Raw genomic sequence first — 17,247 nt, forward strand, 5'->3', positions numbered from 1 at the left:
AAGCAGCTCAGCTATCCTGAAGTCAGGTCACCAGGGTGTAGCTCTGTTCCAGATGAAGTGGGCCTGCCACAGAGGCTGAGGCATTGTGGGGAAGCCCGTTGTCCTCAGCAGGCCAAAGTCTCTTTCACCTTGTGTGTTAGGGCCCCAATTCTCTCCTCTATGCAGCCACTCTTTTTCTACGTGACTCTGTAATTTCTCCCACTAAAGGGGTGAAGTACAGTTTCTTGCCCCCTTGACTTTGAAAACTGTCCTGTTTGTCACACGGGTATGGCCATGTGACTTACTGGATTGATATATGCATTCTCAATGGGAAGAATAGCACCCCCAAAGAGGTAAAAATTGGTTTGGGGGTTGGTGGTGAAAAACTTAGATATTGTGAGGGTTTATAGCCTTCTAAGGTGCCATAGTACATAAACAGATATGCGATGTATCTATGGAATTAAAATTTCTCTGGGGGGGGCACTTCCCTGGTGGCGCAGTGGTTAAGAATCCGCCTGCCAATGCAGGGGACATGGGTTTGAGCTCTGCTCCGGGAAGAGCCCACATGCCGCGGAGCAACTAAGCCCGTGCGCCACAACTACTGAGCCTGCGCTCTAGAGCCCACAAGCCACAACTACTGAGCCCACGTGCCACAACTACTGAAGCCCGTGCGCCTAGAGCCCGTGCTCTGTAACAAGAGAAGCCACCGCAATGAGAAGCCCGCACACTGCAACGAAGAGTAGCCCCCATTCACCACAACTAGAGAAAGCCCGCACGCAGCAACAAAGACCCAATGCAGCCAAATAAATAAATAAAATAAATTAAAACAGAAGTTTCCCTGGTGGGTAGCCATTTGGGCAACACAAACCAAAACCAATGAGATACCACTTCATACCCATTAAGATGGCTGAAATAAAACACAGGTAACAGGTATTGGTGAGGAAGTGGAGAAATTGGGACCCTCATACACTGCTGGTGGGAATGTAAACTAGTGAAGTTTTTCTTTTGAAAACAGTCTGGCAGCTCCTCAGAAAGTTAAACATAGAGTTACTATATGACCCAGCAATTCCACTCCTAGGTATTTAACAAAGAGAAATGAGAACGTGTTCACATGAAAACTTGTGCATGAATGTTCACAGAGCATTATTCATAGTAGCCCCAAAATGGAAATAACCTAAATGCCCATCAACTGATGAATGATAAACAAAATGTGATATCCATATAGTGGAATATTATTCAGCCATAAGAAGGAATAAAATACTGATACGTGCTACAACATGGATGAACCTTGAAAACACTGCTAAGTGAAATAAGCCAGACACAAAGGGACAACTAATGTATAATTCCACTTACATGAGATCCTAGAGTCGAATTCATAAAAGAGACAGACAGTAGAGTAGAGTGGTGGTTGCCAGGGGCTGGGGGAGGAGGGGACAGAGCGTTAGTGTTTAACGGGCACTGAGTTTTAGTTTGAGGAGATGAAAAAGTTCTGGAGACGGATGGGGGTGACGGCTGCACAGCAATGTGAATAAACATAATGCCAATCAGTGGGGCACTTAACAGTGGCTAAAATGGTAAAGTTTATGTTATGTATATTTTAGCACAATAAAAAGACAAAAAATTAAAAATAATTCCATGGGGAGGGGAGGCAATTGAGAAAAAAATATCTAAAAAGGCTGCTTAGGGGATTGATAATGAGAAAAAGGTTGAGGACGACTGTGCCAGCAGAATAAGGCTGAAGTGACCGTGTGCCAGTTCTAAGCCCAGGCTTTAGGAGGCCCGCCTTATGTGTTTCTGCTCACCCTCTCATGCCCCTGCCACAGCTGCGAGAAGAGCACGCATGCGACAGCTTACTGTCTAAGGGAGGTGACAGATGTGTGAGCCAGACCCGCACCCAGACTTGCAGCCTTAAGCACAGCACAGCCAGCCTAGATCAGACAACCCCCAGCCTACTCGCAGCACATGAGTGAGCCCATGGCGACCGGCAGAGCCGGACCCCAGCTGCCCGCCCCTCTGTGAGAGGAAATGATGTCTGCTTTACGCCACGGTGGTTTGTTACATAGCATTATTGTAGCAATACTTCTGCCTTTCTTCAGAGATTCTGAGAGCTGTTCTTATCCATGATTCCTCTTTCTGTACTAAAGGACAATTTGCCATTTTAGTTATCCTTGTCCCTCACCTAGAAATAGCTTGAGATCTTGGAATCATTTAGCCAAAGCTCTGTCTGTGGTTCTGTGCTGAATATGTCCTGTGTGATCTGTGGCAAGTCTTCATACTATGGTCTAAAAAAATACGCTGTCACAAAACTGACATGAAAATGCAGGACTGTGCATCACACGAGTATGTGAGGATGTTAACTTGCCCTGCACCCCCTGCCCGTGACATAGCAATGCAGCTTATGTGAACTCCAAAGCTGCCACTGGGTGCTGGGCTACCTCACATCAGCTGTTTACTCCTAGATTCATAAGCAATCTTACAACAACAAGGGCTACGACCTACAGCCTTATTTCCATGCTTAAACAAACCCATGTGGAAGACTGGCATGAGCAGCAATGCATATCTGTGCTACAGCTTGTAAATGACTGACTTTAATGTACAATGATTACCACTTCAGGTGGAGTGGAGGTTAAGACCATGACTCAGATTACACTGATAACATTAATTACCTCAGACTTGCATACAAGTTCTACCGTGGCAAGAGGTCACACTACATCAGTATAATTCAGGCTTCCTCTGAGTTCAGGAGGAGGGTGGGCAGGAGGGAGACTTTTGTGTCGGAATGCTTTTAGGGAGTGCTGCTTACATCCGTGGACAGCAGATGTAGGACTTCAATTCTCTAAAAGAAAGCTCAGACTGAAATACGTGCTCAAGAAGGATTTAAAAAAAATGTATGGAGGGACTTCCCTGGCGGTCCAGTGGTTAAGACTCCAGGCTTCCACTGCAGGGGGCATGGGATCGATCCCTGGTTGGGGAACTAAGATCTGCATGCTGTGTGGTGTGGCCAAAAAAAAAAAATTTATGGATTATATATTCACATCTGGTTAACACAGGAAAAAAAGTTGAATTATACCTAACTTTTGAGATTGGCATCATAGAGCATAGTAATTATCTCCTACACACCATTCCGGAATACTGGGGTGGGTGAGCCAATTCACCACGGCAATCCCTATGTCTTGATATATTGGCTCATTTTCCAAAAAGAAGGACCAAATTATACTAAGATTTTGATAGAGCAGTCTTGAGATAACAAATCTTGCACACACACAACAGATATACACACGACACATATACACAACACATAATGTGACAAAAGATAATGCTTAAGAGAAGGAAAGTAAAACGTATGGAACATTCTGGGGTTCTCTGCCCCTCCCATCCTCAACTGCAATGACTTTGACCTTCTCCCCTCCCCTGCTTTCTGGGCCACAACCTTCATCAACTCATTTCCTGTCCTAAAGATTAGAGAATAGATGAGGCTCAAGGAAGGGAGGAGGAAGAAGTGGGAAGGAAAACGGGTGGGGGAATAAGAGGATAAAAGTCACGGGGTGGGGGCTTCCCTGGTGGTGCAGTGGACGAGAGTCCGCCTGCCGATGCAGGGGACACGGGTTCGTGCCCTGGTCCGGGAAGATCCCACATGCCGCAGAGGGGCTGGGCCCATGAGCCATGGCCGCTAAGCCTGAGTGTCCGGAGCCTGTGCTCCGCAAAGGGAGAGGCCACAACAGTGAGAGGCCCTCGAACAGCAAAAAAAAAAAAAAAAAAAGTCACGGGGTGGGGGTGGTTAGGGTGTGTCCTGTGTCCTCCTGGACCCTGCCCTGCATTCCCTCCCTCCCTCCTCAGAGGCCCAAGTCCTCACCTTCGAAAAGAGGCTGAAGCATCCCAGGCGGCTCACGATGCAGTAAACTTCAGGGAGACGCTTTCCTTTGCCACCAGGCTTTTTGGAGTGAAACACAAGGAAATCATGAGTGTTACCAATCTCAGGGGAGGAAAGATCCCAAATGTTTTTAACATGGTGCCTATTGTTTCCATACACCATAGCTTTTGAAAATCAGTGAGGTAAGCAGTTACCAATACCCCGTCTTACAGGTGAAAGCACTTCTGGTTACGTAGACATATTTTTTAATTCTCCCAAAGGGACCAAATCAAGGGTGTTGTGCACATAGCAGGTGTTCAATATGGCCTATAGAACCATAAAATAAGGAATCTCAACTTGTTTACCCACATCACTGTAATTCCTCTCAAGGAAATTATTTATTCTTTATCATTATTATAATAATTCCGAATGAGAAATCATTTCTGAAAATCCTTTTTGGAAACTGACTTTTAATTTTCTTTTTTTTTTTTTTTTGACTTTTAATTTTCAAAACAAAAAAGGAAAACAATCTCAACACTTAAACTCTAAAGTAATTATATCAACAAAATTTATTATCCCACTTAACTTTTTTGATTATTATCCATACTTTTTCTTCACTAACTACTAAACAGCCACTATGTGCCATGCATTATTCTTGACTATATTAGCCTATTTATGAAAAGACTAAAATACACTCTCGGTGGAAAATGATTTGCCACTACAGAAGACTGTCCCCAAAATGGGCCTCAAAAAGACCCGTTCTTTAGTGTTTTGGCATAATCACTTCATTGAAATAAGTTTCTGACTTTTAAAGGTTAATGTTCTCAAGGAGACACTTAAATTATCTGCGTCATCAACAATAAAGCCATCCTTCTTCTGCCCTAACAACTATTATGAATGTTCTCTGTAAGCTCTCAAAGTCTGTTTAGCACACTTTATTAGAAAGGACATTTGGCTTGAGGAGAGAAAGGTCATTTATTTGGCAGGGAAAACAATGCAGAAAGTATTTTCTTTCCAAAGGAGACAGACAATGTTCCCGTCTACCCGTAAGACTCAACGTGGACCCCCGGATATTCCTCCCTGGTTTTAACTGCCCCAGTGAACTTGCTACACCTCCTGCCCCTACTCGTGTGGCACGTGGTGAGTGGGACCTCAGGAAGCCAGCGCCGGCTCTGCACAGAGCTCTTGCTGCCTGAGAGCAGAGCGTACTGACCAGCAGTCTTCGGCAGTAACCGAACCTCCTGCTCCCGTCTTCTCCAGTTAAGACAAACGAGAATGTTTCACTGTGGTTGGGAAAACAAAAGCACGTTACAAAGCAAAACAAAACCAAAGTCACATCGCGTTGAGCAACCAGGGGACATTCTGGAGGAGGCTGTCCAAAAGGGCTGCTCGCTGTCTGGCTTGTCCACCTCTGGGCTGGGGCTCTGGTCACCTACAGCTTTGGAGTGTGTGTCAGGGACAGGGAGATCTAAAGTGTCGCTGTGTCCTGAGAGGAAGTGAGGAATTTTCTTCTCACCCTGAGCCCTCATATAATCCTATCACCTGGGCCATCCCATTGCATGCACACAGCAGTCGTTATCTGAGCCCGGGAGTGCGGTGGCATCTGCTGATCTAGGGATGTGCCTCAGCGAGGGAGCAGTGGAAGAGCAGGACACTTCTGTGCCCCTCTCAGAACTGCCCCTTGCGCAGCTCTCCTAGGCACTGTCTTTGCAGGCCAGCCCGAGGCCTGGACCGTCCCTAAAGACTGCTGGGCCAACTTCAAGGAACTCAGTATCCCTCAAACACTTAGGATTTGGAGCCTCCTGAGTTTGGTTAGTTACTGAAATATCTGATAAAAAAATACTGGTATCCAACAACATGGGTTAAAGCAGAAATGTAAACTTATCACAATCCAAGTAACAGCTGGATGGGCTACTGAAGAAATGTTTCCAGAGCGCTGGACAAGTATTAGTGACGGGCAATGTTTTCCTAGGCTATGAATTACCTTATTGCCCATCACGTCAGCTTATGAAACACACTCCCAGGTGGAGTGAGAGGTCTGGGAATCTGCAAACTTAGCAAGGTGATTCTTGTCTTCAGGCAGGTTTTAAAAACATCTGTGGAGGAAATTGCTACACTCGGGCCCACCAGGATCACTCAACAGTAGGACCGACTTATGGGGTCTACCATCTATGACCCCCTCGGGTTCTTGCTTTAGTCTTTGCAGGAGGGGAGGGGGATGCCAGCACATACCTGGTAAACTGCTGGACAGGAGTCCAGTCCTTGGCGTCAGGGAAACAGAATTGGGGGATAGCCTTCAGCTGGTCCTCAGCTTCTCTCATGAACTTGAAAGACCTTTCCAACTGCAGGGAGAAGAGCGAGAGAAGATTGGAGAATAGACCCCAGCACTGGAGAGTGAGGCAGGTGCTTGGCAAGAGCCCATCTCCCACCTTCCTGAAGTCATGACTGCCACCTTAATCTCCACTTTGAGGAGGGTCTGCAGCTCAGTCTGCTTGAGGCTTTTTGTCCCCAGGGCAGTTTCAACTATAATCTTATGGGGGAAGTGAGGAGGAAAAAAAGTGTGCTTTAGAGAAATGTTCTCTATGCAGAACATTCTGGAATGTAAGTATTCTAATCAATAAGGAAACGCTGTCATAGCAATCCCTTCCAAATCGGAGACTCATGAATCTGCAAGGCAGAGCCTCAAATCCAGTCTTCTGACCTCTGGGCCCAGGCAAATGTGCCCCTCCTTGATCTAGGCAAAGATAACACTTTTTAGTGACTACATCCAGCTAAATTACATTATATGGTGAAATTTAACTCATTTCAGGAAGTCTTTTTTTTTTTTTTTTTTCCTTGCAGTACGTGGGCCTCTCACTGTTGTGGCCTCTCCCGTTGCGGAGCACAGGCTCCAGACGCGCAGGCTCAGCGGCCATGGCTCATGGGCCCAGCCGCTCCGCGGCATGTGGGATACTCCCGGACCGGGGCACGAACCCATGTCCCCTGCATCAGCAGGCAGACTCTCAACCACTGCGCCACCAGGGAAGCCCTCAGGAAGTCATTGAATGTCAGAACTAAAGGAAAACTAGATATCATCCAGCCTGACCTTCTTATTTTAGATATAAGAAAATAAGCCCCAGGAAGTTAAGTGATTTGTCCATGATCACACAGGTAGTATGGAATCTAGTAAAGAATCAAAATGATCTTAATCTCTAGCCTGTCTGTCTTTCTCTCTCTCTCTGATTTATCTGACATATCACAGACTGGATGAATATCATCTCATTTCAAAATGGAATGAATCAATGAAGTCTGATTTAGAGATGATATTTAAAGCCATGAGTCTGCTTGTTCTGTGTCTGAACAGGTTATCTGTGCTAAAAAAAAGCATCTCATCCTGGGGAATCTGTTGGACAGCAATGCACATACAGTTAACCATACTGTACTGTACACTGGGAGATGTTGGGATGGAGAATTTTATGTTGTGTGTGTTTTTTTGTCTCAATTGAAAAACAAAGGCACTCTAGGTATAAGTTCGGGACACAAAAAGGAATAGTTTATAATTAGCACAGTTAGCTTATAAATTGGTACTTCTAACGTGTTGGGAAGAATTGTTGGCTTTTGTTGTGTTGTTGATGATAGGTTTACACTTGTTAAATTTCCTTTATAAACAGTTAAAGAAAAAAAAATTATGCTAAAATTATCGTCAGTCATTTGAAATATCAGATATTTGAAGTGAGTGGAGTATGAATTTCTAAAGTTACGAAATTGTAATGTCTAACCTAAATTCTTACTATAATATTTTCCATAGTTTCTTATTCTGTTTCTCATAGTTTGCCATTGGCCTCCACCTTAAACCAGGCTGGCAGAGAGTTTCTGACATCTGCAGGCCAACAGTACCTTTGACTCCTTCACAGAGGATCTACAAGCCTTCCCAAGGCCATGAAATGTCAGAGAAAAGAGGTCTCTGAAGGGAGCATCCAAAGGAACAGAGCACCGGGCTGATGGCTTTCAATTTGAAAACCCACTTCTAGTATGATTCCCCTTAGGCTAGATCAAATTTAACTAAAGCTGCTACTACTATTAATGGTTGAGACAACTATCAATGAGTGAAACACAGTCACCATATGTAGACTGAAAGCCAGTCATTACTTGTCCTTTAGTTTTTCTTCTTCAGAATAAATAGTCACTCTTTCTTTTCTGTATAATTGTTCTCTCTTCTATCCATGACTCAGAGGATTCCAGATGGTCCTGGAACAGTCTTTGAGTTGATAATTCACTAGCTCAGACTGTTGCCAAAGCAATAATTTTTGATTACCCTTGGACAGTCTTGCAGAGAAGCAAATACCAGCTGGGTGTAGTTGTTGGAAGGGGTCATTAATCATCACAGAGCGAAGGACCCCAAACTATAAATAATACAAAAGGAAGGAACAATGACATTTCTCCACAGTGGAAACGGCATTAGAGAACTGAAGCGTAGGCCTCGTAGGGAAATGAGTTCTAGCGCTTTTCAACGTGGCCCAGTCACCATTTGGATGAACCCACCCTCAGACCACATGCACGATACCCATAAATATGTGTATATACACATGTGCTTACACACACTGTCATCAGTGTATGAGTTATCAACCCGTATGTGCACATACATGCTCTTACATGCACAGGAGCACATTTATAGGAAGTGGCACACGGAGATCTCTCTTACAAATACAAACAATCACAGATGGCTGGAAAACAGCCTGGCCTCCATGAGTTGTCATAAAGATAACTGCAAGATATCAAGCATTTAATGGAATACGGCAGGCAGGATCTCTAGTGTGCAAATATGGAGTGTAAACCTTGATGAAAGTGGCTATAGGGGTGGAGGATAAAACTCATGAAGAGTTAAAAATGAGTAGGCTGAAGGAGAAAAGGGGCCTTCTGACAGAGGGAGCAAGTGAAGGAAAGGAGATATAAAGCAGCCTGGCATGCAAAAATGCATATGAAGAATGATCAGCGTAACATTAAAAATATACATCTAAAGGAATACTGGCAGCAAGATACATTTCCAACAGAAAGAGAGTGGTTAAATTGACTAGGGTAGGGGCTTCCCTGGTGGCACAGTGGTTAAGAATCCGCCTGCCAATGCAGGGAACATGGGTTCGAGCCCTGGTCTGGGAAGATCCCACATGCCGTGGAGCAACTAAGCCCATGAGCCACAACTACTGAGACTGAGCTCTAGAGCCCGTGAGCCACAACTACTGAGCCCACATGCCACAACTACTGAAGCCCGCGCGCCTAGAGCCCATGCTCCGCAACAAGAGAAGCCACTGCAATGAGAAGCCCGCGCACCGCAATGAAGAGTAGCCCCCGCTTGCTGCAACTAGAGAAAGCCCACGCACAGCAACGAAGACCCAATGCAACCAAAAATAAATAAATAAATAAATTTACTAAAAAAATAATAGATTAGGGTATACCCACAGAACGCAGCATTATGTAATTTCAAAAATGATGTTTTAGAATTTGTATTAAATATGTTTATAAACAATGACAGGTTTATAAAACATGGCACGGAAATTACACAATGTATGATCTCAGTTTTGTAAGAAAATTATATTATGAGAAAAGACTGGAAGAAAACACAATAAAATGCTAACAGTGATGATCTCTGTGGGATTACAGATGACTTTTTTCTTTATACATTTCTGGATTAGTCCCCCTTTCAACAGTGACTATGTAACTTTCCACTCAAAAAAAGTTTTAATGTGATGTCTAGGAGTCTGGAGATTCCATGTTGGAAACTCAAGCATTCGTTAGTTAGGTTGATTCATTAATTCATTCACAAATTAACGCTTTTACTCCTGGAACACTGGTTAAGTATTGCTATATGTATAACATTGTGCTACGCCCCAAAGGAAGTAAATAAAATAATAGGACAGTCCTTCATCCGTTGGTGCAAGTGTGGTTCTCAACTAAATACGGGCACGCCCATAGCACTGGGGTTTTCACAGCATCATCCCTGGAGCTGAGATAGAGGAAGTGGAATAAGTGCCGGTGTGGAGGGCTGGTGCCTGTGGTTTATTTCAGTTATACCTATTTCCATCCTAAACTCCAAGCAGAGGACTTGATTGCTGTGCTGGAACCCAGTGCGCAGGACAGAAGGAAGGCTGGCCCGAGAAAGGAGGAGAGGGACAGCTGGAACCTAGGTCTTGGTAGATGCTGGGATTAATGCTTGGGTGGTGGCAGCAAAGGGAGGCCCTGATGGGACTAGGACATGAGCGCCCTCCCCTGTTCCTGTCCCTGAGCACCTGCACTGTATGAACTGTACAGAGACTGTCACATTGTACCTCGTGAGTCTTTGTAGGCTTATCTCATGCCCTCCTATCAGAGTGTAAGCTCCTTGAGGACAGGAAACACATTTTGCTTATCTTTGTAATGCCCTGGGGCCAAGCAGAAAACAGCTTGAAAGTAAAAGGGTCTCAGTAAATTCTGGCTGAACTGAATTAGAATGCGGTGGAAGCTCTTTATTACAGATGTCAAAGGCTAAGAATAATTTATATATTCTAGGCCATGTCATTTTCGGCTTTATTGAGCGCCGTTTCATTTTAGGAGCCATGAGTTAATATATGGTAAAGCCACATCCACACAGCCATGACCCATGTGAGAACAGAACAGGATTCTCGTGCATACACACATACAGAGGCACACAGGGCACATAGGGGTGTGTAGCATGGACACAAACATGACATTCCTTAGGAAGAGTTGTGCGGCTGATGGAAAGAAGCTTCTAGGACAGGTTGGGAAGAGACGTGGCTGGATAAGGAGATGGGGAGGATGAAGAGGACAGTACAGTCAGCACAGTGACCACAGGAAGGGGGTAAGTATTTTGGTCCCTGCTTTGAGTCTTGACTCTCACACCTCCTCGGACTTCGCAAATTCTCCAGCAGCAGTTTTTTTCATCTGATATACCTTAATTAGGACCCATTTTTGAAATTCTAAGCACTTTGGGCTCCTGTACCTCCCTGAAACCGTGAGTCCCAGTAAGATTTTGTCAAGAATGCTGCAGTCCCTGGCAGGCTGCAGACGCCTGGCCCACCCTGTACCTTCAGAGGGAACTGCTGGGTGAGTTCGGGCACATAGGCAGCCCCGGCCTGCTTCTTGTGCAAAGACACGACCACAAAGTACTCGAAGAGCTGCCTCTCCTGGTACTCGACGAGCTCCCGGTCCAGTGATGGGTATCTTGGAGCCTGCTTCAGGCGTGACTTCACATTGACCAGGCGCTGGCTGTGGGCTAGAGGGAGGAGAGCAGAGAGGAGAGAGGAGAGAGGAGAGAGGAGAGAGGAGAGAGAGGGAGGGAGGGAGAGAGAGAGAGGGAGAGAGGGAGAGAGGGAGGGAGAGAGAGAGGGAGGGAGGGAGAGAGGGAGGGAGGGAAAGAGAGAGAGAGAGAGGGAGGGAGGGAGAGAACGCCTCAAAATGACTCACTCCCAATGTGGAATTGCACAGAGCTGCAACCCGTTGTGTAATTCCTAACTCAAAGAACTTTTTATAATCCTAAAAGAGTGTTCCCACATTTAACAAATTACTATAAAGCTCTTTATTTGGGATTCTTGCCAGAGTCCTAGTTGGAGCAACACCCGCCAGGCCACCAGGCTAATTGGGGTGCAGGAGCCTGGAATGTGGGATCTGCTGTCTGGACTTGGGGCAGCGGCTTGAGTGACCCTTGGGTTCCTCTGTCACATGGGGTGGGGACTCCTCCCTTCACTCACTTCCTTCATCTTTCAGTTTGGGGGATGTGACAAAATCCAGACCCTAGAGCTTTTGGAGCTGGGAGCTTTGAAAACATTCCGTGTGGCTCAGCTGGCAGAGACCTGACTAACTCAGGAACCCCATCTGCCTTCTCTCCTGCCACCATTCTGTGCAATGGAAGTGACTGGCTTCATTCCAGAGGTGGTGAGCGCTGGAGGCAAATGAAGCAGGGCCACTGAGCAGACGGGTCCCCATCACCTCACTGAGCAGCCCTGGACTATGGCTTTCTTTGGCTTCCCCTTAGGGTCTGAAAAGTTGTGGAAAACTCACTAAAGCCTAGACTGAGATCACCAAATTTAGATCTACAGGGACCAATAATTTCAGCGGCTTCATTTGACAGATGAGGAACTAGAGGCCCTGGATCTCAAATGATTTCCTCCAGATCACAGAGCCAGGAGTAGGGCAAGAGCCCCAGGTCTCTGGAGCCCCAGGCCAGCACACTGTACCGTGCACAGGTGTGAAAAACACCTATGACATAACGGAAAGGCACAGGAAGGGGGTGTCACTGCAGTGGTAGCCACCCTGGGTCTCTAGAACTGAGCTGTAGGCTCAGGGACCAAACAGGCCCACTCTGGCCAGGCTCAGACTTTCACGACTTGCCCAACAAGCTTGTGCAAGGCCACTGTATCCCGTCCCTCACACTGAAAAGGAAGGGCTACCTTCGCAGCTTCCCAGTCACCTGCACGCGCCCTGCACAGCAACTGCTCTTCTCACCTTTCAGCTTCTCCTCGGTGTCACTGTCAGACTCACTGTTCTCATCTGTCACTAGACAAAAAAACACAACAACAAAAGGAAGAAAGTTGCAAGTGTGGGTTTTTCTAATGCAGGAAACTTTTTATATGTGGTAGCACAAATCCAAGACTTCTAGTTCAGAGGGGCTGTTTTCTTTTTGTCTATTTAAATGTAATGAACAAACTATGTCTTTGTCCAACTACATGTGTTTCCAAATTAATTTGGCTTCAGTTCAGATGGTACCTATATAAATACAGCAAAAGATACTGGCCCCTTTAATGAATATTAAGCAAAGAAGGTTGCTCCCATGGTGAGGTCAGAGCATGCAGCCCTAGGGTGACCTGATGGATACACAGGGAGACAGGATGGTGGGGGATATTTCCAAAGCCCCCAACTTGTTCTCCTCCTTGCTGAGTCAACCCCAAACAACAGGAAGCCACTTCTAGGAAGATTCTGTTTTCAGATTCTTGGGGGAGAAGGGATGGTGGCGGGGCCCTACCTTTTCCTGAGTTGCTCTCCGTGGACTGGGACAGCCTCTTCACCCGTTTCTTTCCTCTCCGGGCCTCATAAATGGCATTGATTCGCAACACCAGCTGCCAGACACGGGGAGAAGAAAAGCCAGTGTGAGCAGTCTCCTCCCCGTGGCAGCTGGGATTCCTTCGCTGCCCATTCTCTTTTAGGAGGGTGGCGGGCCAGGGAAAGGGGGTGGGGGGAGACATTTCCCACTGGCCTGCCGGCGTCTTTCAGTCATTCCTCTGGGCCAGATAGAAGCATGACTGTCGAGAACACTAAAGGACGCTGCCAGCCTCACTGATGTATGGGCGGGTGTCGTCTGAATATGCTAACGCAGCCAGCTGAGACACAGAGGGAGAGGATTTCATTGGCTAAATGGTGTGATGGCTGCTCCCCGCCATAGTGCAATGTCACTGTGGTTTGGGAAGGAGCTTTTGCCCCCAAAGCAAAACAAGGAAAGAAAGAGACAGAAAAAAAAAATGTTCCCAGGCAGGACCCCTTTCATGGGCACCATGCCAAAGAGTGTCTGAGCAGCAGGAAGGGACCAGGGACTGCGGTAGCTCTTGAGCCCGAGCTCAGAACTGCAGGGAGGAGTGCCGTGTACCGGGCACACCGTCCTTCCTGCAGAGACACACTGGCCGCAGACTTGCTGAGGCCTTTCATGACCTCTCTGGCGCTCAGGAGCCGAGCTGCTCAGCAGACACCTTAGTAAGCAGCACACCCTCCAGAATGACTATAGCAGAACCGTCTGGTGATTGAGGCCCTGGGTCACTTCCCCTCAGGCTTTGCGGCATCACCTGCAACTTTCAAGAGAAGAAGCTTCCTGGACACCCCCTGGTGGCATATTGGTTTAAGAATCCGCCTGCCAATGCATGGGACAAGGGTTTGAGCCCTGGTCTGGGAAGATCCCACATGCCGTGGAGCAACTAAGCCCGTAAGCCACAACTCCTGAACCTGTGCTCTAGGGCCCGTGAGCCACAACTACTGAAGCCCGCGCGCCTAGAGCCTGTGCTCCGCAACAAGAGAAGCCACCGCAATGAGAAGCCCACGCACCGCAATGAAGAGTAGCCCCCGCTCAATGCAACTAGAGAAAGCCCGCGTGCAGCAACGAAGACCCAAGGCAGCCAAAAATAAATTAAAAAAAAAAAAGTAGAAGCTTCCTGGGTTCAACCTGGTTGGGAGAAAGGGAAGTCTACCCGTGCATAATCGACACAAACCAACTAGTGACTTTAAAGGGGAGCTGTCTGGAAAAGTTTACAATTCTTTCATACATTGGGAAGAACAGGGGGGATGTGCTATGGTAAACTGGGGGACAGGTACCCGTCAGGGACAGTTGCCAACACCCACCTCTGCCCTCTACTCCTCGGATCTCCTCCCTAACGTAGCTCACCAGCTCCTCTCTACAAGCACTGGCCCACCAGAGAGGAGGGTGGCTTATTCCCGAGGCCTCCTTGTGGGCGGCCTGGGTTCCGTGCCCCCAGCTCTGCGGACTCTCACTGACACTGCCCTGCCGTGGCCTCGGCCGTCTGCGCCCTCTGGCTCCTGATGGGCGGCCCAGCCCTGGCTTTGCCAGCTCTGTGTGAACTCCTCTTCCCTAACCATGAACCTGGCCCGACTGAGGCCTCTGCCTTCACCCCCAAATCCCTGCCATGTGGCAGCTCTTTATATTTGCTCTCACGACCCAGCCATCTCCTTGAGAGCTCACACCCCCGAATTGGCCTTCTTTTCTTTTCCCACATGTTCTAACTAGTGGGATGTAACACTAACCCCATTTCCCACGGAAGAAGACACCTTATCAACAGTGTTATTCACAACAACCAAGAAGTGAAAACAAGCCAAATGTCAACTGATGGATGAATGGATAAACACAATGTAGCATGTACATACAATGGAATATTATTCGACCTTAAAAAGGAAGGAGATTCTGACACATGCTCCAACGTGAGTGAACCTTGAGGATTTCATGCTAAGTGAAATAAGTCACAAAAGGACAAATATTATATGACACCACTTATACGAGGTACCTAGAGTAGTCGAATTCATAGAGACAGAAAGTAGCATGGTGGTTGCCAGGGGCTGGGGGGTGGGAGGAATGGGGAGTAAGTTTAATAGGTGCAGCGTTTCAGTTTGGGGAGATGAGAAAGTTCTGGAGACGGATGGTGGTGACGGCTGCAGAGCAATGTGAATGTTCTTAATGCCGCTGAGCTATACATTTAAAAATGGTTAAAACGGGGCTTTCCTGGTGGCGCAGTGGTTGAGAGTCCACCTGCCGGTGCAGGGGACACGGGTTCGTGCCCCGGTCCGGGAAGATCCCACATGCTGCGGAGTGGCTGGGCCCGTGAGCCATGGCCGCTGAGCCTGCGCGTCCGGAGCCTGTGCTCCGCAACGGGAGAGGCCACAACAGTGAGAGGCCCGCGTACCGCAAAAAAAAAAAAAAAAAAAGGGTAAAACGGTTAAGTTTTATGTTATGTATATTTTATCATGAATTTAAAAATACAGGTAAATAAACAAATGAGTTGCTAGGTCAAATTGTTTTTGGAGAGAAGGAAATTTTTAAACCTATTCAAAATCTCCCCCCCAAATATCCAAAAATTAACTAGAAAGAAGACATGTACAATATGGTTAACATCCTTCCATTTGTTTAAATAAAATGAACACTAGACTGTAAGCTCCATGCAGACAGGAATTTGTGTCACTTTTATTTACCGCTGTCACAGTACCTGTATGGGATGGAGCAGGGCCTGGCACACAGTAGGTACTCAATAAATATTTGTTGATTATTAATTTGTTGAATGAATACTGAGCATCTCCTATGTGCAAGGGATTTTGCTAGGAGCTGTGAGGGATAAAAGGATATATGGGACATGGCACACATTCTCAGGGAGTTTACAAGCTAATAGGAAGGACGAAGATGCATTCATAAGACAATATATAAGACAATTATAAGACAACTATAAGACAATTCACGAGTGCTACGTAAGTAGTATAAATAATATGACAGAGAAGGTTTTTCTCATTTTAAATCAGGTCATGGAGTAAGTGGAAGCCATATATATACTTCAGTTAATAAAACTTTGTTCCTTTTTATTTAAAAAAAATTTCCCCAGGGAGAAAAACTTAAACAGGCTTTCAAATAATTGAACTTTTTAACAGGAGATAAGTTTCGTTGTTTTAAGAGTGTTCTGAAAAAAAAACAAAAACAAATAAAAGTGTTCTGTACTAGAAGTATTGGCCTTTTTAGAAACTTTTTTAAAGTTGAAAACAAACATTTTTAACTATAAGCTCATTTGGAAGACAGTCTGTTTCAGAAAGAGTCATCTGGGACCTAATTCTGCCTATGATGGCTGCCTAAGAAACAAAGGATTCCACATAAACCTGCTACAGTGCTGAGGGGGAGCTCGCTTCTCATTATAAAGGACGGCACAATGTTTCATGAAACCTGGGGACATCCCACCACTGTGTAATTAACTGCTCTGTTTCAGCTGCCACGTTAATGAAGGTACAGGGTTGCTAGGAGAATACAGGGAAGGATGGTCTCTTTCTCTCTCCCCTCCTCCACTGGGACCTCCATTCCTCTTAGGGCTGAGGCGGGAGAAATCAAGGGAAGCATCCATACTTCCAGAAGGGACTCATGTTACACGTTACAGCAGAGGCAGCTGAAGGAACACCAACCAACCCATTAACTGATGAGTTGTGAGTAGACCATTAAGTCCTTCTTGCTAGATAAAAATGCAAAAGCAAGGGTTTTGGATAGCAAACGCTTTAAGGTTCCAAAACCTGGAAGTCATGAATGTGCCTGAAAAAGAAACTTTGACGTCAAGTAAAGGATTCAAAGCATTTGGAAAGGACAAGCCTAGGTTAAGATTAAGTAGCAAGTGATAGAACTGAGGATTCACAAGACTTCTAATAGACTGTAATGAGTCATTTTTAAAGAAATATTTATTTATTTATGTGGTTGCGCCGGGTCTTAGTTGCAGCAGGTGGGTTCCTTGGTTGTGTCATGCAAACTCTTAGTTGCGGCATGCATGTGTGATCTTGTTCCCCGACCAGGGACCCAACCCCGGGCCCCCTGCCTTGGGAGCACGAAGTCTCATCCACTGCGCCACCAGCGAGATCCCTGTAATTAGTCATTTGTTTTCTTTTTAAACATTCCTTTGAAGAATTGTGTACTTCACCTTTATGACTAAAATTTTAATAAGATTTTGTTGTTGTTGTTGTGAAAGTGACAGGTAAAACATGCTGATTTTTCTCCAGATTTGATTACACTTGCCAAACCCTACTTGAGTAAGTGCCTGGGCACTATGTAAGTGGGGCAACTCACTTCAATTTCAGGCAATAAACTAAGAGGGAACAAAGTGCTGCTTGCAAGTTAAACTCATATGAAGTGGCAGAAATAGTACTACCTTTCTCTC

At 46.0% G+C, this 17,247-nt stretch overlaps 1 protein-coding gene across 3 annotated transcripts in view; it reads right to left on the reverse strand.

Annotated features, from left to right (window-relative positions):
* Nucleotides 1-17,247, reverse strand: part of DENND2A (DENN domain containing 2A) — a 102,225-nt gene that overhangs the window by 23,344 nt on the left and 61,634 nt on the right. For all 3 annotated transcript variants that reach the window (XM_060108422.1, XM_060108421.1, XM_060108420.1), the window contains 6 exons: nucleotides 12,822-12,915; nucleotides 12,305-12,355; nucleotides 10,888-11,075; nucleotides 6,062-6,171; nucleotides 5,043-5,112; nucleotides 3,833-3,910 (listed from right to left, as the gene is read on the reverse strand). In XM_060108422.1, coding sequence (XP_059964405.1) covers nucleotides 3,833-3,910; nucleotides 5,043-5,112; nucleotides 6,062-6,171; nucleotides 10,888-11,075; nucleotides 12,305-12,355; nucleotides 12,822-12,915 — 591 coding nt within the window. The remainder of the gene's footprint in view (nucleotides 1-3,832; nucleotides 3,911-5,042; nucleotides 5,113-6,061; nucleotides 6,172-10,887; nucleotides 11,076-12,304; nucleotides 12,356-12,821; nucleotides 12,916-17,247) is intronic.

This window comes from Mesoplodon densirostris, chromosome 9 (assembly GCF_025265405.1).
Source record: "Mesoplodon densirostris isolate mMesDen1 chromosome 9, mMesDen1 primary haplotype, whole genome shotgun sequence".
Classification (NCBI taxonomy): Eukaryota; Metazoa; Chordata; class Mammalia; order Artiodactyla; family Ziphiidae; genus Mesoplodon; species Mesoplodon densirostris.